Consider the following 23,845-nt stretch of genomic DNA (forward strand, 5'->3'; position numbering starts at 1 on the left):
GCTGCATAAAGAGTAGCAGAGGAGCTTCCGCTGCGATTGGGGAAGGGGTGCGAGAATCCATCCGGTCGTGGCCGGCGACGGGGCGGAGCGGCGGGTGTCGGAGGAAACGAGCCACGCGGTGGAGAATCTCTGAAGCGGGCATGCTACTCGAGTGCGTCTGTCGCGGGAGATCTGGGAAAAGATTTTTGTGGGTCCACCGGTCAGTCTCGGATGGTCCACTGCTCAGATTGAGAGAGAGGCTGCTGTGAAGACTTAGAAGGATTCGGCGGTTGAGTTGGGGTCGGCGGGGTCGGAACTGGGGGCCAGCGGATAGGGGTCGGGGCCGGACTGGAGGTTGAGTACTTAAACTCGGTAAAGCTGAGACGGAATTAGGGACTTAGATTAAGATTAACTTGAAGATTTTGGGTCAGTCGTTACACTTGCGTACTTCGAATTTTCTTGACATGATATTTCGAGAAGATCTCGCGTCTATATTGATTCTATCCAAGGGAAAGTTGAGGTAAACCAGGGCTGGACACAATCTTTCCCATCGCTAGCCTAACATGCTGCAACTGTTATTCCATCACCTCTAAACTCTATTGAATCTCAACGTAGTTTATTCAAGTGACGATCATGAGCGTGAACAAGTTGTGCTGGTTCGTTGTGCAGTGAGGTTCAAGCCTTTTCTCTCCAACCGTGGATGTCACACAATTTCGACGCGATGCTCGTCGTTCCGAGCTCAACCAGGAGTTACCATGTTCATCAAATCATCGGTTCTGAGTCCTTGACTTCTGAAAGCCGGGCGGTATAAATCACGTAATAGTAATGTAATATTTAAATTGCTCGGTCGTATTAGTTGCCGACAACACTCTCATTGGTGGACTTTTTTTTGTTATAATATGACTGTAGCTGCTAAATAATTAGTCTTGTCTTCATTAAGAATTAGCTCGCATATGGAAATGGCCTGGGTTCGAACAACATGCACTGTATATAAACACAAGAAGCATCCGGGAGTACAATAGCTGGCCTTATACATATCACGTACTAGATCTAGATGTGCTCCAACATGTAAACGGATACACTGGAGCTATGTTAATTTTATTTACATAATGGAATCGAAGCTTTTGGAATAAAAGCTGATAAATCCAGACTATTAAGTGTATATGTGACTGATCGATTGTTCACATATAACCATATGGTTGGCATATAATATATATACCTCCCGTTCTAAAAATATATATATACCTCCAATCAAAAATACCAATTGTGTTGGAACATGGCACGGTTTATATAACAAGTAACTTTTGACTACTTTATTTTATCTCAAAGCAAATCTAATTACCCATATTACATGCTTTTTCACGTTTTCAAGCTAAACATCAAAAGTTATTGGTTGTTGTACCTCTAAAAATTTGATCAGACTTTTTTTTTCTGAAACGCATCAAGTACTTATGAACGAAAAAGACATGCATGGCAGTGTGCATTTCTGGAAAAACGCCAAGTCGTCGACCTGCTGCAGAAGTCGTCTCCCAAGCCGGCCATGGCAATATGTAGATTTTCGAACGTATGCACGAGCGTACTGGAGATGCTACCTGTCGGGTGTCTGTATGTGACCGCTTCTTCTCCACTGTGCGGCACACTACTGGTTTACCTCGTACTACTGATCCGTGCCGACCTCCCTCGCTCCCTGGCCTTGGAGGAGTATAAATAGGTCACACCAGGCACAGCTTCTCTGCACCTCCAAGTCTCTCCTCCTCACAAGTCACAAGAGCACGCTCTACTGCTCTTGGCAGCGATCAGTAGAGACTGGAGATTAGAGAACAGGCACTGTGCACACGTCCACCACAAACCACAAGAGCAAAGAGGCCACTGATACCTTGGCAACATGAGGCCGTCGCTTCTGCTCGCTCCTCTCCTGCTCGCCACCTTCCTAGCCGTTGCCGACGCCCAGAACTACACGGCGTCACCTCCGCCGCCGCCACCGGCATCGACCCCGTCGCCTCCTACTCCACCGCCACCGCCACCGGCGTCCAACTGGACGCCTGTCGCGGACGTGAACGACCCGACGATCCAGCAGGTGGCGCAGTTCGCCGTGCGCATCTACGCGCTCAGCACGAAGCAGCTAAAGATGTCGTTGCTCAACGTCGTCATCGGCGAGACCCAGCCGTGCGACGGCGGGTACAACTACCGGCTCGTCGTCACGGTGTCCGGCGGCAAGAAGACGCAGTACGACGCCTTCGTCTGGGGCATCCTTGGGACCATGTCGTGGAAGCTCTGGTCATTCACCCCTAGGTACTGATCATGCAAGCAAACAAGCCGCATGGCGTGCAAGCTGCATGCACACTTGCACGATATACATGCATGTATTTCAGCAGTAGTAAGGTCTAGTGTAGCTGGTCTCGCTCAGCTGCGGCCTGAGGGAGTCGGGAGAAGTTAATCGCTAGATATTTCCATCAGTATTGTGTTTTACATTGTTGTTTCCATCAGTATTATGGTTTACATTGTTGTTTCCATCAGCAATAAAATCACATATTTTGTGTATTATCCGGCTCAAAATCTCCTACTGTCTTGTAGAGATGTTTAATTACATGCATTACTTTTTCAAGAGAGAAATATGTGCACCACTCCAGGTTTCAAATACTCACTCCGTCCCAAATTATTTTTTTTTCAAAATAAACCAGATAGGAGAGTTATCGATTATATTAAAAAGAAGAGAGTTCAGACTGGACAAATACAAAGCACCAAGTGGTGTAAAGAGTAAACCTATACAGTCCTTTGGATCTTTGTATGGAAAGTATTAACAACGGGTAAGTAAAACAGAAAGGTGCTTTGCTCCGGCCGTAGTCCACATTGCAGCATCATCTTTAATTTTCTCGAACATCATGTTGACGGTAGATTCCTTTTGCTCAAAAATTCTCGCATTTTTCACCCTCCATATAGTCCATGAGACAAGCATGATTAGGGAACACATGCATTTCCTAGAGCAGCACGACGTTGTTGCCCTCGCCGACCACCACTGATGTAAACTTTCCTCATGCTCCCACAGCATGGGTTGAATCGCCATACAGGATATCCAATTCGCCACCATATCTCCATCCCAAATTGTAGGTCATTTTGACTTTTTTAGGTGTATATATTTTGCTATACACCTAAATATAGTGTATGTCTAAATGCATACAAACATCTATGAACTTAGAAAAGTCAAACCAGCCTACAATTTGAAATGGAGGGAGTATGATTTTGTTGTTGTTTTATCTATTAGAACATCATACAACAATGTGCGTATCGTTTTCAGGTTCTCAAGCTAAAATTTCTGAAAATGCTATCATCGTTACTGCACTTACTGTGGCGGATCCACTTCGGATTAGCTTGATTAAACATGGTTAAGTCGCCTAACACGCGACACCCATGCCTTGGCCAAGTTAACACGAAGTACCATCGGATTTCATCCGATTTAACCACTTGAATAGGACCGAGTTAGCAAACTCACATGAAGGTGAGCGGTTCCAGAGAATACAACAAGACCACTGAGTTAAACAGATTTGGCCATTTAGTTCAACAACAAAACGAAAACAGAGTTTTACAAGGTGCCAAGAAAACAACAGAAGGTAAAACAACAAGCGGAAGCTACTTCGTCGGGGTCAGACATCCCTGGTGAGGCCAGCCAGGACGTCAGTGATCCCTCTCCTCGCCATCCGAGGAGGGATCCCACTCAACCGTCCAACCCGAAGGGAGTTGGGGCGGCCAAGTGCCAACAGAAGAAGACTCGGGAGCAGCAACTTCACCTGAAAAAGAAAAGCCACAACAAGGCTGAGCTACTAAGCTCAACAAGACTTAACCGACAGGAGTAAAGCTACTCCACCTTTCTAGACATGCAAGGCTCTTTGGCTGAGGGGTTTGTTTGCCAAAAGCACTATGTAGATTCCTATTTTCAAGTTTTAGCTCAGGTTCTAAATTCATTATCCAGTCTAGGTTAGCTACTTACTCTAAGCAAGCATAGAGCAAAACAGAGGGTATATAACATCATCAAGACCAAGTTATCCTCAGATTCCTTTATTACTCAGGGTAGCATAGCGATCAAGCAGTCTCAAACTGTGAGAGGCAGACGAATCGATTCGAGTTCTTTAACCATGCATGGTGAACCTAACCTCACGACATCCACGCACCACGGAGGTCGCTTCCTGTGTCGGCCTTCCCCATCAATTCCCTAACACGTGTCGGGCCCATTTCCTTTGGTGCAAGGTTCCCCAGACCCGACCTCTGCCGTTCTGTGACCACGCTTGCCACCATGTGCGACAGCTAGCAGGGGAAACTCCGTTCCAAGGACAATGGGGCGACCGCTCACGTCTAGGTTCGATCCGGTACTAGGCTTCCTCATCCCATAATAAGTATGAGGTTAGTACTTTCAAACACTTGATCACGAACACCACCACTGTCGGGCCTTAGCAAAATTTCATAGACAGACGGGGCAATCAACCGTCCACCAAAAAGTTAACCAAACCCTGCCCCGTCCATCATCCTTATAGGTGTGACAGGAGGAAGACAACCAACTCCTACAACTCGCGAGTGACAGGAAATCACTCGACTTTTACCGCTTCCTATTTAAGCAAAGCAGCTACTCGGTCCAACAGCTAGTGTTCAGATCATAGGATCTATGTGATGCATCTATGGTTCCAAACAACTCCTATACGTAAATGCACAAGCACGCTAAAGAAGGCATGCGCAAGTTTGGAAAAAACTGGGTTCATGCTCCGAGGCTTGCCTTCAAGCGAGAAGGAAGGAAGCTGCTCTTCTGCTTGGGCGGCTTCGGCTCCTGGAAACGGGAGCTCGGCTACACCTTCGTCTTCTGGCGCCGGGTACAGCTTGTAGACACCGTCGGCGAGACGCAGCTCTACACGAAATGCAAATGCAAGAGTTAGAGCTTATGCGGTTATTTCAACAGCAACACGTGCAAGTTTTAGCCCAAAGATTTTGTAGCAAGGCTACGGAAAAGTGGGGGAAGTGTACTTGAGTTGGTGGAGAGCAAGGAAAAAGGGTCGAATGGGAAGAAACTTATGATCTGACCCTTAGACTAGAGGAATGGCTGTGCTAGGGGTCCTCAGACTTAATGCAAAGAAGTCCCCGAGTTTTACACATATACCCTTGGGTCAAGGACAAAGATACAGCTGAGCCCTCGGGCGAGGCGGAGAAAGGGTCGGCGAAACAGACAGGGTCGGGCGAGACGGAACAGGGGTTGGGCGAACAGAAGGGGTCGGACGAAGCGGACAAAGGGGTCGGACGAGGCGGACAAAGGGTCGGCAGCTTACCTTCGTCTTACAGGGAAAGCTTGGGGTCGGGAAGAAGCAGACTTGGGCGGAAGGACTAAGGCTGGGACAGCGGCGAGGTCCGGCGGTGCTCCGGCGGCGGCGGGGCTTCTTGGGGACTACAAGCAAGCTTTAGCACAGCACGGAGGAGCAAGCGGCTGGGTGGAAAGGGAAGAGCGGCTAGGGAGCGGAGGGAGGAGTTCCTCAGGAACTTAGGCTGTAGCGCTCGAGCACGAAACAGAGAGCAAGGCGGAAGGGTAGCGATGGCGAAGGGGAACTCCGGCGGGGCTCCGGCATTCCCTTTTATAGCTGCGCAGCAGATAGAAAGAGTTGGAGCGGCGTGAAGACCGGGAAGAACGATGGAGTGCGTTGCCGGGGCGGCGATTGAGCGACGAGGGCGGTGGAGCAGGACTTCGGGGATGACACCGGCGGTCATTGGGCACCGAAGACAGGGCGGAGCAGGCGCGGTTTTGCCAGTGGTTGAGATTTGGCGGAGGCGGGCGTCGTCGTGCGGCGGATATGATGGATGTGACAGAGGGAACGGCGCTAGAAGCGAGGTTGCTCGGGTGAGAAGACAGGCGGGCTGCAGTCGCGCGGGCGAGCACGAAGCAACAGACCGTCGGAGCGCAGTGCTGACAAGGCAGGAAAGGAGTTGTCGCGGCCAGGGCCGAGGTTTGCAGAGGAGGAATCGTCGCGTAGCGCGAACCTGGGCGGCGCGACTGTGGAAGGGCTACGGAAAAGACGGGAGACCTCGGGCCTTGCAGCCGGGATCTGGCGATGTGATGATGGGCGCGGGCGGCGAGGTGCTGCAGAAAGAGTAGCAGAGGAGCTTCCGCTGCGATTGGGGAAGGGACGCGAGAATCCATCCGGTCGTGACCGGCGACGGGGCGGAGCGGCGGGTGTTGGAGGAAACGAGCCACGCGGTGGAGAATCTCTGAAGCGGGCATGCTACTCGAGTGCGTCTGTCGCGGGAGATCTGGGAAAAGATTTTTGTGGGTCCACCGGTCAGTCTCGGATGGTCCACTGCTCAGATTGAGAGAGAGACTGCTGTGAAGACTTAGAAGGATCCGGCGGTTGAGTTGGGGTCGGCGGGGTCGGAACTGGGGCCAGCGGATAGGGGTCGGGTCTCAGGGGTCGGGGCCGGACTGGAGGTTGAGTACTTAAACTCAGTAAAGCTGAGACGGGATTAGGGACTTAGATTAAGATTAACTTGAAGATTTTGGGTCAGTCGTTACAGCCTACCCCCCTTAAAGAGAATCTCGTCCCGAGATTCAGATGTAAGAGCAAGGTGTACAGTCCTTACCTCCTTGACGAGACAGAAAACCTGGGAAGTGCTTGATCAAATACTCGTCTGTTTTCCATGTTTCTTCATCTTCGGTGTGGTTGTTCCATAAGATCTTGTACATTTTTACCACTTGGCGTCGGGTGCGCCTTTCTTTATGGTCGAGAATTCTGGCCGGGTACTCAGCGTAGGTCAAGTCGGGCTCGATTTGAAGTTGCTCTTGCTCTAAGATCTCGGCTGGGACTTGTACACATTTCTTCAATTGAGATACATGGAAAACATCATGTATGCCCGAGAGTTGTTCTGGGAGTCGGATCCGATAAGCGACTGGTCCACAGATTTCCTCAATCTCATAAGGGCCAATGTAACGGGGAGCCAATTTCCCTTTTACTCCAAACCGTTGCACTTCTTTGATCGGGGAGACTCGAAGATACACATGATCACCAATGTCAAACTGCAGGGGTCTTCTCCTCCTGTCGGAGTAACTCTTCTGTCGAGATTGGGCAGCCTTAAGATTTGCTTGAAGTACCTTCACTTGCTCTTCGGCTTCTACCACTAGATCAAGACCATAGGTTTGTCTTTCTCCAGTTTGTGACCAATTTAATGGTGTCCGACATTTCCGGCCATATAGGACTTCAAACGGTGCCATCTTCAAACTGGCTTGGTAGCTATTGTTGTAATAGAACTCCGCCAATGGCAGGCACTTGTCCCAATTTTTGTCATAGTGGATGACACAAGCTCTCAACATGTCTTCAAGGATCTGATTGACTCTTTTGGTTTGACCATCGGTTTGAGGATGATAGGTTGAGCTACGGATGAGTTTGGTGACCATGGATGCTTGTAGCTGTTCCCAAAAGCGTGCTACAAACTGAACTCCTCGATCAGAGATGATGGTCTTAGGCACACCGTGTAGGGAAACAATGCTGTCAAGATACAACTCCGCATACTTCTTGGCCGTGTAAGTGGTGTGGACAGGAAGGAAGTGGGCAGACTTGGTTAGGCGATCCACTATAACCCAAATGGAATCATGTCGCTGCGAGGTAAGGGGCAGTCCAACTATGAAGTCCATGCTGATGTCTTCCCATTTCCAAGAGGGAATAGGTAGGGGCTGCAGGGTACCGGCTACCTTTAGATGGCTGGCTTTGACACATTGACAGGTGTCACATTCTGAAACATACCGAACAATCTCCGGCTTCATTCCACTCCACCAAAAGGTTTGACGGAGATCATGGTATATTTTATTGCTGCCAGGATGGATTGAGAACTTGGAGAGATGAGCTTCATCTAGGATCTGCTTTCTAAGGTTAGGGTCGGATGGTACAACCAATCGGTTTCCATAATACACCTTCCCAGTCTCATCCTGTCGGAAACACTTATACCCTTCATCCTTCAATGTAATCTTCCTGGTGATCCGCCTTACTTCCTCATCCTCTAATTGGGCTGACCCAATTTGGTCTTCTAGAACAGACTCAAGAGATATGTGGCCGAGGGTCCCATGGGAAACAATTTCCAAACTGAGTTTTCCCATCTCATGACACAGAGTCTCGGTGAAGGTTGGTGCCGACAAACAGTTACAAGAGGCTTTGCGGCTGAGAGCATCGGCCACCACGTTGGCCTTGCCGGGTGATAGTGTACTTCCAAATCATAATCTTTTATCAACTCCAACCATCTCCTTTGGCGCATGTTGAGGTCGGCTTGGGTGAAGATGTACTTGAGGCTCTTGTGGTCGATGTAGATGTTGCAGTGGGTGCCCATCAGATAGTGTCTCCATATCTTTAAGGCATAAATCACTGCTTCCAGCTCAAGATCATGGGTCGGGTAGTTCAGTTCATGAGGTCGTAACGCCCGTGAGGCATAGGCAATGACTCGGTTGTCTTGCATAAGAACACACCCAAGTCCAGTGCCAGAGGCGTCACACTACACGTCAAACGGCCTAGAGGGGTCGGGTTGAGCCAGAACTGGAGCTGTGGTCAGCAAGTGCTTCAGGATCTTGAAGGTTTCCTCACACTTGTCGTTCCACGCAAATCTGACCTCCTTCTTCAGCAGCTCTGTCATCGGCTTAGCTATCTTGGAGAAGTCTGGTATGAAACGCCGATAGTAGCCTGCTAGTCCAAGCAAACTTCCGATCTGGTGCACTGAGGCGGGAGGCTTCCAGTCCATGACTTCCTGTACCTTGCTAGGGTCGACGGCTATGCCCTTCCGAGAGATAGTGTGCCCCAAGAACTTGACACTATCTAACCCAAAATTCACACTTGGAGAACTTGGCATATAGCTGATGATCTCTCAGCCGTTGGAGAACTACATGAAGATGACCGACATGTTCTTCTTCGTTCTTTGAGTACACTAGGATATCATATATGAACACCACCACAAACTTGTCCAACTCGGGCATGAACACTGAATTCATGAGATACATGAAATAGGCGGGTGCATTGGTGAGTCCAAAAGACATGACTAAGTACTCGTAGAGTTCATATCTTGTGGAGAAGGCAGTCTTGGGGATGTCGCATGGTCGGATCTTGATCTGGTGATAACCTGAACGAAGATCGACCTTGGAGAACACTCTAGCTCCAGCTAACTGATCAAACAAGACATCGATGCGTGGAAGTGGGTACTTGTTCTTAACAGTCACCGCATTGAGGGGTCGGTAGTCCACACACATGCGTAGACTCCCGTCCTTCTTCTTCACAAACAGGGCTGGGCAACCCCAGGGTGATGTACTGGGTCGGATGAAGCCTTTTTCCAACAGATCATGCAACTGGGTCTTCAACTCGGCCAACTCAGCAGGTGGCATCCGATAGGGTCTCTTGGATATCGGAGCGGTGCCGGGGATCAACTCTATGGAAAACTCCACATCTCTATCGGGCGGCATGCTGGGCAAGTCCTTTGGAAACACATCCGGGTACTCACAAACAACAGGGAGGCTTTCTAGCCGGGCCTCTGATAGAGGGTACGCACAAGGAAGTGCGGACTTAGGGCGTTTCAAGGGTAGGGTAGAGCTGCCATGAGAGGGCGAGTTGATGTGGAGAGTTCGGGCAGCTGCATCTAGGATCACTTGGTGTCTGGTCATCCAATCCATCCCAAGGATGATATCTATTCCTTCCAGGTCAAGAAGGATGAGATTTTCTTTGAAAAGAGTTTGGCCTAGCTGGATAGGTACAAGGGTAACGATCTGGTCTGAGGCTATCTTCCTTCCCGGAGTGGAGATCACATATGATCCTTGAGTGTGACCGATACTCAGCTCACATCTTTCTCTAGTCTTTCTTCCGATGAAGCTATGGGAGGCTCCCGAATCAAACAACACAACAACAGTTTTATTTAAGACAAAGAAAGTACCCGTCATCACTGGCGCACCTTCGGGGAGTTCGGTCAAGCTGGTGTAGTTGAGCCGTCCTTGGCGAACTTGCACCTTGGGCATTCTTCCTCTGTTCGCCGTGGAGTTCTGGCCAGGCTGCTGATTTCTGTTCCTCGGGCAGTCCTTAACAAAATGCCCTTCATTGCTGCAGGTGAAGCAGCGGTTACCAGTTGCAGGGCGCGGTGGTGGTGGTAGGGTCGGCCGGGGCGCCTGTGGCTGGAAGCCAGGAAAACGAGGTGCTGTCACTGGCGGGGGTCGGGCAACCCATCTTCCCGATGGCTGGGGTCGGCTGGGCGCTTGTGGAGGAACCATCCGGAACCGTCGAGCGGGCTGGCTCGGAAATGCCACGGAGGCCTTTCTCTTCTGGTCGGCTTTGAGAGCCTACATGCAATCCTCTTGCGAGATGGCCAAGTTGACCAGCTCGTTATAGGTGTCCACCTTAATGGGGTTCAACCTTTCTCTGAGCTCCAGACTTAACCCTCTGCGGAATCTGTCCCGCTTCTTCTCATCTGTGTCCGCATGATAGCCGGCATAACGGCACAAGTCATTGAAAGCTTGGGCGTAGTGCAGGACATCACGGCTTCCTTGGGTGAGGGCCAAGAACTCGTTGAGCTTGCGCTCCAGGAGACCTTCCGGAATGTGATGCGCTCTGAACGCGGTCTTGAACTCGTTCCAGCTGACAACATGGTCGGCTGGCAACATAGCATGGTAGTGATCCCACCAGAGTCGGGCGGAACCACGTAGCTGTTGAGCTGCAAACCGGGCCTTGTTATGGGGCACGGAGCGGTGAGGAGCTCGAACTTGGATTCGATTGTGCGAACCCAGGCGTCAGCGTCGAGCGGGTCTTGCGTCTTCTGGAACAAAGGGGGCTGCGTCCCCAAGAAGTCCTCATAGCGAGCAACATGAGGCTGCTGCTGAGCCCTTCCCCCATGGGGCTGCTGCTGTTGTCCTTGTACAAGATGCCTCAGCAGCTCGGTTTGAGCCGCTAAGATCGCCTCCAGCGGAGACGGAGGTGGGGGCGGGGGAAGATCCTGCCTTTGCTCACTGCTGCTGGGCACAGAGCCGGATCTGGTGCGATGCGCCATCTGCAAGAATCACCGTTCCATTAATTTTGTAACCTCAGAAGTACTCCAAGCAGATGGGAACACACATGTTAAATTCTCAATGCGACTCTTGCCGACAATGCAAAACACACAGCTTATAAAGGAGACACACACACTTCCTCTTGCCATCTTAGCCAGCAACTCTCTTAGTTCCGCACATGACCTCGGGCGAACCATAACCAGATTCCAGGAATTCCATTATATTCGATCTTAGGCCAAGGGGTCGGCTAGATGATACAGCACAGGAAGGGGTCGGCGAAGCGAACCACGCAAGAAAAGGGTCGGTCGAGGCGGAGAAGCGCCTCGAGGGGTCGGGCGCATCCGACCTCGTGACCCAGGGTCGGCCAACTTGAACCAAGAACCAAACAACATGAGATAGAACTCTAAGAAGAGAAGGGGTCGGACAGAAAAAGCATCCGGATTTTAACCGAACACAAGCTGGAAGAAAACTAGAAGTCCTTAGAACCGAAGGAGAGCCTTTCCAAGCAAGGTTGCTTTTGGGGAGGGTGACTTTACAGATTTTAGCTTATGTCGCATGCACGGCCTACCTCGTTCTTAACCAAAACAACTGCCAAAACTTTGGTCTTACGCAATTAGTGCCGGTGGCAAGGCAACAGTTACGTCTCTCCATATAATAGCTAGTCGGTTCTAGCAACGTCTCCTAAGCGAACGCGGTTAGTGTACCTGCAGAAAACACAACCTCATGAACCTTTCGTGCTAGCACCCACGAAAGCGTCCCCAAACATTACCGTTCACAATAGGAACGGCACCCATGCGGTTACGGCTGCATGGACAGCACAACAACCGTGGAAATAGGTCCCCTTTGAATGGAACCATATAACCCTTCGCATACTCGTGATGCGGAATCAGCGCACATATAATAGACGTGGGCGAACAACCGTGATCATAGGCTCGTTGGAATCGAACCATACCACCCTTCGTATGAATTAACATACGGAACCTGCGCACGTATGATAAACGCGGGCGAAACAACCGCGATGATAGGGTCCTTTGAATAGAACTCCCTATCAACCCTCGCATACTCGTGATGCGGAACTCGGCACACGTATGATACACGTGGTGAAGTGCTGGAAGTTAGCAAGATAACCAATAAGTATTAGCCACCTAAAACAACCCCAAAATCCCCTAGAGCCTCTCGTACTAAGTCATCCTTAACGATCGTACGAGATTTTCAAAAATTTCTTTGCAACTTTTATTTAAAAAAAGTGATTAGGGCCTCTTGTGTTCTTTGTCTTGCTAAACCTGCTCTGGTACCAGCTGTGGCGGATCCACTTCGGATTAGCTTGATTGAACATGGTTAAGTCGCCTAACACGCGACACCCATGCCTTGGCCAAGTTAACACGAAGTGCCGTCGGATTTCATCCGATTTAACCACTTGAACAGGACTGAGTTAGCAAACTCACACGAAGGTGAGCGGTTCCAGAGAATACAACAAGACCACTGAGTTAAACAGATTTGGCCATTTAGTTCAACAACAAAACGAAAACAGAGTTTTACAAGGTGCCAAGAAAACAACAGAAGGTAAAACAACAAGCGGAAGCTACTTCGTCGGGGTCGGACATCCCTGGTGAGGCCAGCCAGGACGTCAGTGATCCCTCTCCTCGCTGTCCGAGGAGGGATCCCACTCAACCGTCCAACCCGGAGGGAGTTGGGGCGGCCAAGTGCCAACAGAAGAAGACTCGGGAGCAGCAACTTCACCTGAAAAAGAAAAGCCACAACAAGGCTGAGCTACTAAGCTCAACAAGACTTAACCGACAGGAGTAAAGCTACTCCACCTTTCTAGACATGCAAGGCTCTTTGGCTGAGGGGTTTGTTTGCCAAAAGCACTATGTAGATTCCTATTTTCAAGTTTTAGCTCAGGTTCTAAATTCATTATCCAATCTAGGTTAGCTACTTACTCTAAGCAAGCATAGAGCAAAACAGAGGGTATATAACATCATCAAGACCAAGTTATCCTCAGATTCCTTTATTACTCAGGGTAGCATAGCGATCAAGCAGTCTCAAACTGTGAGAGGCAGACGAATCGATTCGAGTTCTTTAACCATGCATGGTGAACCTAACCTCACGACATCCGCGCACCACGGAGGTCGCTTCCTGTGTCGGCCTTCCCCATCAATCCCCTAACCCGTGTCGGGCCCATTTCCTTTGGTGCAAGGTTCCCCAGACCCGGCCTCTGCCATTCTGTGACCACGCTTGCCACCACGTGTGACAGCTAGCAGGGGAAACTCCGTTCCAAGGACAATGGGGCGACCGCTCACGTCTAGGTTCGATCCGGTACTAGGCTTCCTCATCCATAATAAGTATGAGGTTAGTACTTTCAAACACTTGATCACGAACACCACCACTGTCGGGCCTTAGCAAAATTTCATAGACAGACGGGGCAATCAACCGTCCACCAAAAAGTTAACCAAACCCTGCCCCGTCCATCATCCTTATAGTTGTGACAGGAGGAAGACAACCAACTCCTACAACTCGCGAGTGACAGGAAATCACTCGACTTTTACCGCTTCCTATTTAAGCAAAGCAGCTACTCGGTCCAACAGCTAGTGTTTAGATCATAGGATCTAAGTTATGCATCTATGGTTCCAAACAACTCCTATACGTAAATGCACAAGCATGCTAAAGAAGGCATGCGCAAGTTTGGGAAAAACTGGGTTCATGCTCCGGGGCTTGCCTTCAAGCGAGAAGGAAGGAAGCTGCTCTTCTGCTTGGGCGGCTTCGGCTTCTGGAAACGGGAGCTCGGCTACACCTTTGTCTTCTGGCACCGGGTACAGCTTGTAGACACCGTCGGCGAGACGCTGCTCTACACGAAATGCAAATGCAAGAGTTAGAGCTTATGCGGTTATTTCAACAGCAACACGTGCAAGTTTTAGCCTAAAGACTTTGTAGCAAGGCTACGGAAAAGTGGGGGAAGTGTACTTGAGTTGGTGGAGAGCAAGGAAAAAGGGTCGGATGGGAAGAAACTTATGATCTGACCCTTAGACTAGAGGAATGGCTGTGATAGGGGTCCTCAGACTTAACGCAAAGAAGTCCCCAAGTTTTACACATATACCCTCGGGTCAAGGACAAAGATACAGCCGAGCCCTCGGGCGAGGTGGAGAAAGGGTCGGCGAAACAGACAGGGTCGGGCGAGACGGAACAGGGGTCGGGCGGACAGAAGGGGTCGGACGAAGCGGACAAAGGGGTCGGACGAGGCGGACAAAGGGTCGGCAGCTTACCTTCATCTTACAGGGAAAGCTTGGGGTCGGGAAGAAGCAGACTTGGGCGGAAGGACTAAGGCTGGGACAGCGGCGAGGTCCGGCGGTGCTCCGGCGGCGGCGGGGCTTCTTGGGGACTACAAGCAAGCTTTAGCATAGCACGGAGGAGCAAGCGGCTGGGTGGATAGGGAAGGACGGCTAGGGAGCGGAGGGAGGAGTTCCTCAGGAACTTAGGCTGTAGCGCTCGAGCACGAAACAGAGAGCAAGGCGGAAGGGCAGCGATGGCGAAGGGGAACTCCGGCGGGGCTCCGGCATTCCCTTTTATAGTTGCGCAGCAGATAGAAAGAGTTGGAGCGGCGCGAAGACCGGGAAGAACGATGGAGTGCGCTGTCGAGGCGGCGATTGAGCGATGAGAGCGGTGGAGCACGACTTCGGGGATGACACCGGCGGTCATTTGGCACCGAAAACAGGGTGGAGCAGGCGCGGTTTTGCCGGTGGTTGAGATTTGGCGGAGGCGGGCGTCGTCGTGCGGCGGATATGATGGATGTGACAGAGGGAACGGCGCTAGAAGCGAGGTTGCTCGGGTGAGAAGACAGGCGGGCTGCAGTCACGCGGGCGAGCGCGAAGCAACAGACCGTCGGAGCGCAGTGCTGACAAGGCAGGAAAGGAGTTGTCGCGGCCAGGGCCGGGGTTGGCGGAGGAGGAATCGTCGTGTAGCGCGAACCTGGGTGGCGCGACTGTGGAAGGGCTACGGAAAAGACGGGAGACCTCGGGCCTTGCAGCCGGGATCTGGCGATGTGATGATGGGCGCGGGCGGCGAGGTGCTGCAGAAAGAGTAGCAGAGGAGCTTCCGCTGCGATTGGGGAAGGGGTGCGAGAATCCATCCGGTCGTGGCCGGCGACGGGGCGGAGCGGTGGGTGTCGGAGGAAACGAGCCACGCGGTGGAGAATCTCTGAAGCGGGCATGCTACTCGAGTGCGTCTGTCGCGGGAGATCTGGGAAAAGATTTTTGTGGGTCCACCGGTCAGTCTCGGATGGTCCACTGCTCAGATTGAGAGAGAGGCTGCTGTGAAGACTTAGAAGGATCCGGCGGTTGAGTTGGGGTCGGCGGGGTCGGAACTGGGGGCCAGCGGATAGGGGTCGGGGCCGGACTGGAGGTTGAGTACTTCAACTCGGTAAAGCTGAGACGGAATTAGGGACTTAGATTAAGATTAACTTGAAGATTTTGGGTCAGTCGTTACACTTGCGTACTTCGAATTTTCTTGACATGATATTTCGAGAAGATCTCGCGTCTATATTGATTCTATCCAAGGGAAAGTTGAGGTAAACCAGGGCTGGACACAATCTTTCCCATCGCTAGCCTAACATGCTGCAACTGTTATTCCATCACCTCTAAACTCTATTGAATCTCAACGTAGTTTATTCAAGTGACGATCATGAGCGTGAACAAGTTGTGCTGGTTCGTTGTGCAGTGAGGTTCAAGCCTTTTCTCTCCAACCGTGGATGTCACACAATTTCGACGCGATGCTCGTCGTTCCGAGCTCAACCAGGAGTTACCATGTTCATCAAATCATCGGTTCTGAGTCCTTGACTTCTGAAAGCCGGGCGGTATAAATCACGTAATAGTAATGTAATATTTAAATTGCTCGGTCGTATTAGTTGCCGACAACACTCTCATTGGTGGACTTTTTTTTGTTATAATATGACTGTAGCTGCTAAATAATTAGTCTTGTCTTCATTAAGAATTAGCTCGCATATGGAAATGGCCTGGGTTCGAACAACATGCACTGTATATAAACACAAGAAGCATCCGGGAGTACAATAGCTGGCCTTATACATATCACGTACTAGATCTAGATGTGCTCCAACATGTAAACGGATACACTGGAGCTATGTTAATTTTATTTACATAATGGAATCGAAGCTTTTGGAATAAAAGCTGATAAATCCAGACTATTAAGTGTATATGTGACTGATCGATTGTTCACATATAACCATATGGTTGGCATATAATATATATACCTCCCGTTCTAAAAATATATATATACCTCCAATCAAAAATACCAATTGTGTTGGAACATGGCACGGTTTATATAACAAGTAACTTTTGACTACTTTATTTTATCTCAAAGCAAATCTAATTACCCATATTACATGCTTTTTCACGTTTTCAAGCTAAACATCAAAAGTTATTGGTTGTTGTACCTCTAAAAATTTGATCAGACTTTTTTTTTCTGAAACGCATCAAGTACTTATGAACGAAAAAGACATGCATGGCAGTGTGCATTTCTGGAAAAACGCCAAGTCGTCGACCTGCTGCAGAAGTCGTCTCCCAAGCCGGCCATGGCAATATGTAGATTTTCGAACGTATGCACGAGCGTACTGGAGATGCTACCTGTCGGGTGTCTGTATGTGACCGCTTCTTCTCCACTGTGCGGCACACTACTGGTTTACCTCGTACTACTGATCCGTGCCGACCTCCCTCGCTCCCTGGCCTTGGAGGAGTATAAATAGGTCACACCAGGCACAGCTTCTCTGCACCTCCAAGTCTCTCCTCCTCACAAGTCACAAGAGCACGCTCTACTGCTCTTGGCAGCGATCAGTAGAGACTGGAGATTAGAGAACAGGCACTGTGCACACGTCCACCACAAACCACAAGAGCAAAGAGGCCACTGATACCTTGGCAACATGAGGCCGTCGCTTCTGCTCGCTCCTCTCCTGCTCGCCACCTTCCTAGCCGTTGCCGACGCCCAGAACTACACGGCGTCACCTCCGCCGCCGCCACCGGCATCGACCCCGTCGCCTCCTACTCCACCGCCACCGCCACCGGCGTCCAACTGGACGCCTGTCGCGGACGTGAACGACCCGACGATCCAGCAGGTGGCGCAGTTCGCCGTGCGCATCTACGCGCTCAGCACGAAGCAGCTAAAGATGTCGTTGCTCAACGTCGTCATCGGCGAGACCCAGCCGTGCGACGGCGGGTACAACTACCGGCTCGTCGTCACGGTGTCCGGCGGCAAGAAGACGCAGTACGACGCCTTCGTCTGGGGCATCCTTGGGACCATGTCGTGGAAGCTCTGGTCATTCACCCCTAGGTACTGATCATGCAAGCAAACAAGCCGCATGGCGTGCAAGCTGCATGCACACTTGCACGATATACATGCATGTATTTCAGCAGTAGTAAGGTCTAGTGTAGCTGGTCTCGCTCAGCTGCGGCCTGAGGGAGTCGGGAGAAGTTAATCGCTAGATATTTCCATCAGTATTGTGTTTTACATTGTTGTTTCCATCAGTATTATGGTTTACATTGTTGTTTCCATCAGCAATAAAATCACATATTTTGTGTATTATCCGGCTCAAAATCTCCTACTGTCTTGTAGAGATGTTTAATTACATGCATTACTTTTTCAAGAGAGAAATACGTGCACCACTCCAGGTATCAAATACTCACTCCGTCCCAAATTGTTTTTTTTTTCAAAATAAACCACATAGGAGAGATGTCGATATATTAAAAAGAAGAGAGTCCAGACTGGACAAATACAAAGCACCAAGTGGTGTAAAGAGTAAACCTATACAATCCTTTGTATCTTTGTATGGAAAGTATTAACAACGGGCAAGTAAAATAGAAAGGTGCTTTGCTCCGGCCGTAGTCCACATTGCAGCATCGTCTTTAATTTTCTCGAACATCATGTTGACGGTAGATTCCTTTTGAAAATTTCAGCCACAAGATAGTAGGTCAACTGCTATGCATTTACTGTCTGAATCTGAAAATTAATTTGTAGGTAGAACATTTGGCCAATTTGTAGGTAGAACATTTGATCATCATTGATTATATTATAAGGAGCAAATTGGATAAGGATACTTGCATTGGTTGATTGCTTATGTTTCAGCAACTAGGCCATGATGTCAGGGTGTATACACTCATGCATGAATTGTTAAGCATATTATAATCAAGGACTAAGCATTTATTTTAGCCTTGCAGTTTTTTTCTTTTTATAGGCTGAAAGTTTTGTGGACAATCTCTTATGTTTATAATAACTTGCATATTCATAAAAGTTAAGACAGGAGTTGCATTAGTACTAAATCTTACCATAAGTTTTAATGCATGTTTGAACTAAATGTAGGACACATTACATATGTATAAAAATTGAGATTCCACGGTTCAAATAGGACATGTAGAATTCTAAGGAGTTATCCCTTTATTATTATCAGATATGTATACAAATATAATGAAACATCCTAAACTAGATTAGGAAGTGAAGCAAGCGAATTAGGAGCTAGTGGATGACAACTTGGAAGCATGTATGTAAGAAACTGTAGCAACGCACGGGCATTTATGTTAGTAATTTATTAATTGTGTATAGAAAAAATATTATGAATCGCAAGGCACACAACTGAAATAACGGTGTAGTAGTGTAGTTTTATAGTCCTAAAAGTTTACCTTATTAAGGTAGGAGTAGTTATGAACGAAATAACCACATCAGCAAAGGTCAAGCAAACACTCGGGCCAACAAAGAAAAAAAAAGCTAAGACGCACGTGCGAGACAGATCAAAGCCCAAACGACAGTGCACACGGCCCAACTCCCAATTATCTCATCAACTCGTTAGTATCTTGGCTTGCGTTACAGATCCCGGGCACGATATGAACACGACGTGTATCTCTGCATGCAGAGATGCAGTAGGCCATCGCAATAACAGAATCGAATCCAATCCCGTCGAGCCGGTGAGCCCATCCGATCCCTCCCCGATCCCAGCGTCCAGCGGGAGCGCCCGGAGCGGAGGCCACGCCGCAACCACATCTCGCCCTCCTCTCGCCTCGCATCGATCGCCGTCGTCTCCTCGATCTCCTCGGATCCTTCCCAACCTAGCTAGCCTCTCCATCCCGCCGCCGCCGCCATCTCTCCCCAGCTCGCCACACGCGCGTCCTTCCCTCACGATCCGCGTTGAAAGCAATGATCGCCGATAACTTATAGGGCTGGGATACGACGTGCGTCATCGCCAACGGCGGCGGTCTCGTCGCGAAGCGGAATCTAGTTGTCGGTCGAGCCCGATCCGCTCGATCGATCGAGATCGAGATGGCGGGATGCCTGTGGCCATGTGCGACACCGGAGGTTGCTGGGGTTGGGGCCGGGCACAAGAAAGGTGGCTTGTTCCGCACCAAGCCTAGAACTCCTCCGGAGGTGGTGCAGTACGTTGCCGAGCTACTCACCTACATCCTCAACCACAAAGAAGGTTTCAGCGGCGGCAAGCGCGACTCCAAGCTTGAGCACAAGGTAAACACGTGCCTTTCCTGGGGTGTTATCCATATATACTTGTTATTTTCTGCTCAGAAAAGTGATTGCGAATATACGTTACAACTTGATGTGATATGTACGGTGGATACTCAGTGGGGATGTAGTCGTCTATCGTTTCTGTTCTTGCAAGCTCTTTTGCTGCTAGCGTCATTAACAACCTGTATGGGAGCAGTTCCACTCATGAAGATTATTTCACGTTTACAACGGGGACATCTCGTAAGGATCTTTTTTTTTCTTTTCTACACATGTGGAGGTATACATATTTAACGGTTGTTTGAATTGGACTTCTATAGACTAACAAGCTGAACACCAACAATTAATATAGGGAAAAAGACATGTTCATCTTTTATGTATATTTCTGTTTGTCAAGCCATGATTAAAATCATAAATGTTTGATCTTAGCATGCTTCAAAAAGTTAGAAGTGAGACCTTTGAGTATTTACCAAAATGATTATATACAATCCTTTATAAAAGGGAATTATAGGTGGAGTAGCATATAACTTCATAGATCTAATAATGAAGTTGAACATGCAGTTCATTAAGTATATTTATCCTAATGCATCGTTTGAAATTGCTTGAGGATGATTATAGGGGTTTCACCTTTTATGCAAATTGAAATAACTACTTTTGCTTTTACTTTGTCTCTTGTTAGTTGAAATATCAAAACTTGAAGTTTCATCATCATAATAATAAATGATATTTGATTCTCAAAGTATTGAACAAGCTATTAAATTCACATTTTTACTGGCCTGCAGACGATAGAACTGAGCAAAAGTATCAAGGAGATGAAAGCCATTCTCTACGGTAATGGTGAAGAAGATCCTTGCGATGAAGCTTGCAAGCAATTGACTAAGGAGTTTTTCAAGAAGAACAATGACATCTTTCGTCATATAATTATTTTCCTTCCACACTTGGACTTGGAAGTAAGCCAACATACATATGTTTTGAAAAATATTGCAATTGATTCTTTCTAGCCAACTGCACCAATAATTAATGACATTATATATGTAGTTACTTCTAAAACAGTTTTACTTTTTCTTCAGACACAAAAGGATGTTACTCAAGTAATTGCAAATTTGCAAAGGCAAAGGGTTGATTCAAGATTGGTTGCCTCTGAGTACTTGGAAGCTAACTCGGATCTTCTAGATATTTTGATGTCTCGGTAAGGATATAGTTAACTCATTATCATCTCAATGACTTTAAAACTTTTTATGATTGAGTATCAAACAACTATAGTATTAAAATCATTTAGATATTATATATGTGTGTTTATTTATGTTTATCATATTTTAAAATAATAATATGAAGTTGATTAAACATGCTTGAAGGTACAATAATGTGGACATTGCAATACATTATAGTACTCTCTTAAGAGATTGCATACGCCACCAAGTTGCGGCAAGGTAGGTGCAATAATATTTAGTGGTAGTATATGTTTTAGTATTTGTTTAATATTTATCAATGATTATTTTGTAGGTACGTTTTGGAATCTAAGCATTTCAGGAGTTTCTTTGATTATATACAGTTTCCAGACTTTAATGTGCAATCAGATGTCTTTAAAACTTTTAAAGTGAGTATGTGTATACCTTTCGGATTAAAAAATTAATATTGTTTGATTAGGTTTTACATTTGCTAAGAATGTTACAATTTTATTAAACTTCATGTTTTATTTGATATGGATTGTATTTGTTTTTTAACAGGAACTCATAACACGGCACAAATCAACTGTTGCAGATTTCTTTTCCAAGAATTATGATTGGGTAAGTGCATTATCATTGGTTGTGTTTCTTTGTGTATAATGTAACATAAAGCGGAGTGTATATCAATATATGTGACTTTACTTAGCTAAGAATATTTGTATTACAATTAATTGTGATATCTTACTCAAACTATATATCTATCAGTTCTTTGCGGAATTCAACTCGAAATTGATATTACCTGCTTCCAACTATATAATCCGAAGGCAAGCTATTCAGGTATGTTCTTTTCATCTTATTATTTAGCATTATATATTTACTTTTGATATTTCTTGCCATCATATTCAGTTAGCACACATAAATTGATATTCTGTTCTACTTTGATTTTTTTTCACATTATTCTATTGTCTCATCCTATTTGTTCCATGCATATTCAGCTCTTGCGAGACATTCTTCTAGAAAGGTCAAATGCAGCAGTAATGGTGCGCTATGTTAGTTCAAAAGAGAACCTCATGATTCTAATGAACCTTCTAAGAGTAAGGTTTATCTTGGTTTTTTAAGTTAGCTGCTCAACCGCTAGCATTATTAGTACTTTGCGTGTACCTAAATGTGCTCTCCCAATTTAGAATTTGAAGCTTGTATACTTATCTGACTTAGCCTATTATGTTTCTCATTGCAAGGATCAAAGCAAAGCTATTCAAGTAGAGGCTTTCCATGTCTTCAAGGTACAACATAAGTCGACTTCCCTGTCTTTCCTTACATACTGGTGTAAGCTTTTATTTTCATTGGCTAAGTTAAAAAAATGTTTGCTATTAGTTGTTCGTCCTCAACAAGGAAAAGCCACCTGAGATCTCCGCTATACTGCACACTAACAGAAACAAGCTCCTGAGGTTCTTGAAAGACTTCACTGTTGACAAAGGTAAATCTGCCCCCACCATTGTTTTTCTGCACCTGATGAACCAAACAAACCATGTTCTGTGTATATACTAATCCACGAGCAATTTCATCTGTTGTTGGATGCAGAGGATAAGAAGTTCGAGGCCGATAAAGGCAGGGTCATCTCAGATATCCTAACGCTGGCATTGAAAAGCAGATAGATACTTGGACGCGTCGTCGACATGCAAAGTAGCTAGTGACTCTCCTTCCGTATGTTTCTTCATAATTTAGAATTGTTTGAAGCTGCTGATGCCTCCCAGCTCGTTGATTTCTTTGGGCTGCTGCGTGCAAGTGACCGCGCAGCACGTGCAGTGCAGCGCAGCTTGTTTCTTCCCACTGTCATATTTTACTTGTACTAGACCTGTTGTGGCGTTTGCGGTTAACTGCCTCTGTGTCATGCGTGTGTGCTGTTAATCCGTCATGCACACAGTGATTTGCCTTCGGCTGTGGGCCGCCGGCCTGCTCTGCGGCGGGCGAAAGCGCACAGATTATCAACGGGCCGGCCCATCAACGTTCACAGGTAGCAAACGTAATTGAGAATCTACTGCACAAATATCTCACCATTCGGCCTTTTTGATGGCTTTGTGCTCATAATAAATCTAAAATGATAGCCATGTGGGTCAGTGCTCATAATAAATTTAAAATGATAGCCATGTGGGTCATTGCTCATTAAGTACAATCCGATCTGCTCGAAATAAGCACCTGAAGAACTCTGACCAGCCGGCGATTTTTTAGTTTGGCACATGATAGTTCGCACACAGCTTGGTGAAAATGGAGACTGGAGAGATTATATTTGATTTCAGATTATGAATGTACAGGTTACACCGGCATATGATCCATTTTGATTGATCACTCCGGGGGGAAGAGGCATTCATAACACTACTCTTCCGCCGAATCAAAAGAGAGTAGAGACTACTAATTAAGCGGAGAAGAGGCCGTCGACGGCGGCCAGGCCGAGCCCGGTCTTGGGCTCCAGCTCCCTGAGCTGCACGGCGACGTTGACCCTCACCCCGGACGCGGCGGCCGAGGCGGACTCCACCCACGAGCTCCACACCTTGGCCACGGCCCCGAAGTTCCTCCTCTCGCCGCTACCGTCCGCCTCGCCGCTGGCGCCGGGGGCTCCCCGCTTCACCCTCTTCTCGAACTCCTCCGCCACCAGCAACGCGATGTCCGCCATGGCACCTCTTACTACTGATGAACGCTTGGAAACACTTGCTGCTTTGCTTTGCTGTGGATGCTGTGATGAGTGGCTCGGCGGGCCGGGTTTTTATAGCGTGGGCGCGGTGGTGAACAGGCAGGCAGGCGATTGTTGCCTTGGCTTGCCGGGAGCTCCGTCCGGATAAGCATCGCCGCGTTTCTTTTTGCCCTTTTTCAATGCTGCTGTCGCGTCGCCGGTTTCAATTCTAATGGTGGTGGGGGCGCGCGCGACGCTGGTTTTGTTTAGGACGGAGGAGGAAGAGACCGTTTGTTTTCGCGGTGATTCGCGGCCCTGTCTCTTTCTGTGGGTCTCCCATTTCAATCCGGTTGGCCGGTGGTAAGGTAAGGCGGCAGCGACGTGCAGGTGGGGGGGGGGGGGGTCTAGGTTAAAGTCATATTATATTACTATCCCACCCTTCTTGAGCTCGATTCTAAATTTTGCTAAGCTAAATTTAAAGGGGCCCTCTGCCACCCCTAGCTTAAA

At 48.0% G+C, this 23,845-nt stretch overlaps 4 protein-coding genes across 4 annotated transcripts; 3 read left to right on the forward strand and 1 right to left on the reverse strand.

Annotated features, from left to right (window-relative positions):
• The first annotated feature begins 1,864 nt into the window (after nt 1-1,864).
• Nucleotides 1,865-2,278, forward strand: LOC101776098 (cysteine proteinase inhibitor 8-like). Its single transcript, XM_004987095.1, has one exon. The coding sequence runs from the start codon at nt 1,865-1,867 to the stop codon at nt 2,276-2,278; it is 414 nt and encodes a 137-aa protein (XP_004987152.1).
• Nucleotides 2,279-16,928: 14,650 nt separating this feature from the next.
• LOC101776504 (cysteine proteinase inhibitor 8) lies at nt 16,929-17,342 on the forward strand. Its single transcript, XM_004987096.1, has one exon. It carries the CDS (start codon nt 16,929-16,931, stop codon nt 17,340-17,342), a length of 414 nt encoding a protein of 137 aa, XP_004987153.1.
• A 1,970-nt stretch (nt 17,343-19,312) lies between these two features.
• Nucleotides 19,313-22,325, forward strand: LOC101776909 (putative MO25-like protein At5g47540). The gene is made up of 11 exons (XM_004987097.2): nt 19,313-19,510; nt 20,287-20,454; nt 20,575-20,693; nt 20,860-20,934; nt 21,008-21,101; nt 21,232-21,291; nt 21,436-21,507; nt 21,666-21,764; nt 21,909-21,953; nt 22,045-22,147; nt 22,252-22,325. Exons 1-11 carry the CDS (start codon nt 19,313-19,315, stop codon nt 22,323-22,325), a joined length of 1,107 nt encoding a protein of 368 aa, XP_004987154.1.
• Nucleotides 22,326-22,926: 601 nt separating this feature from the next.
• On the reverse strand, nt 22,927-23,515 carry LOC101762981. The gene has a single exon (XM_004985472.4). The coding sequence runs from the start codon at nt 23,339-23,341 to the stop codon at nt 23,084-23,086; it is 258 nt and encodes an 85-aa protein (XP_004985529.1). The 5' UTR covers nt 23,342-23,515; the 3' UTR covers nt 22,927-23,083.
• Between the last annotated feature and the right edge of the window lie 330 nt (nt 23,516-23,845).

The sequence above is a fragment of the Setaria italica genome, chromosome IX, assembly GCF_000263155.2.
Source record: "Setaria italica strain Yugu1 chromosome IX, Setaria_italica_v2.0, whole genome shotgun sequence".
Classification (NCBI taxonomy): Eukaryota; Viridiplantae; Streptophyta; class Magnoliopsida; order Poales; family Poaceae; genus Setaria; species Setaria italica.

What these genes read in the sequence shown, in the direction of transcription:
- LOC101776098 (XM_004987095.1), top strand. Translation starts at nt 1,865, where the DNA reads ATGAGGCCGTCGCTTCTGCTCGCTCCTCTCCTGCTCGCCACCTTCCTA.
- LOC101776504 (XM_004987096.1), top strand. Translation starts at nt 16,929, where the DNA reads ATGAGGCCGTCGCTTCTGCTCGCTCCTCTCCTGCTCGCCACCTTCCTA.
- LOC101776909 (XM_004987097.2), top strand. Translation starts at nt 19,313, where the DNA reads ATGGCGGGATGCCTGTGGCCATGTGCGACACCGGAGGTTGCTGGGGTT. An exon ending in TTCCACACTTGGACTTGGAA is followed by an intron (nt 20,455 to 20,574) that starts GTAAGCCAACAT and finishes CTTTTTCTTCAG; the next exon opens with ACACAAAAGGATGTTACTCA. An exon ending in TTTCCAAGAATTATGATTGG is followed by an intron (nt 21,292 to 21,435) that starts GTAAGTGCATTA and finishes TATATCTATCAG; the next exon opens with TTCTTTGCGGAATTCAACTC.
- LOC101762981 (XM_004985472.4), bottom strand. Translation starts at nt 23,341, where the DNA reads ATGGCGGACATCGCGTTGCTGGTGGCGGAGGAGTTCGAGAAGAGGGTG.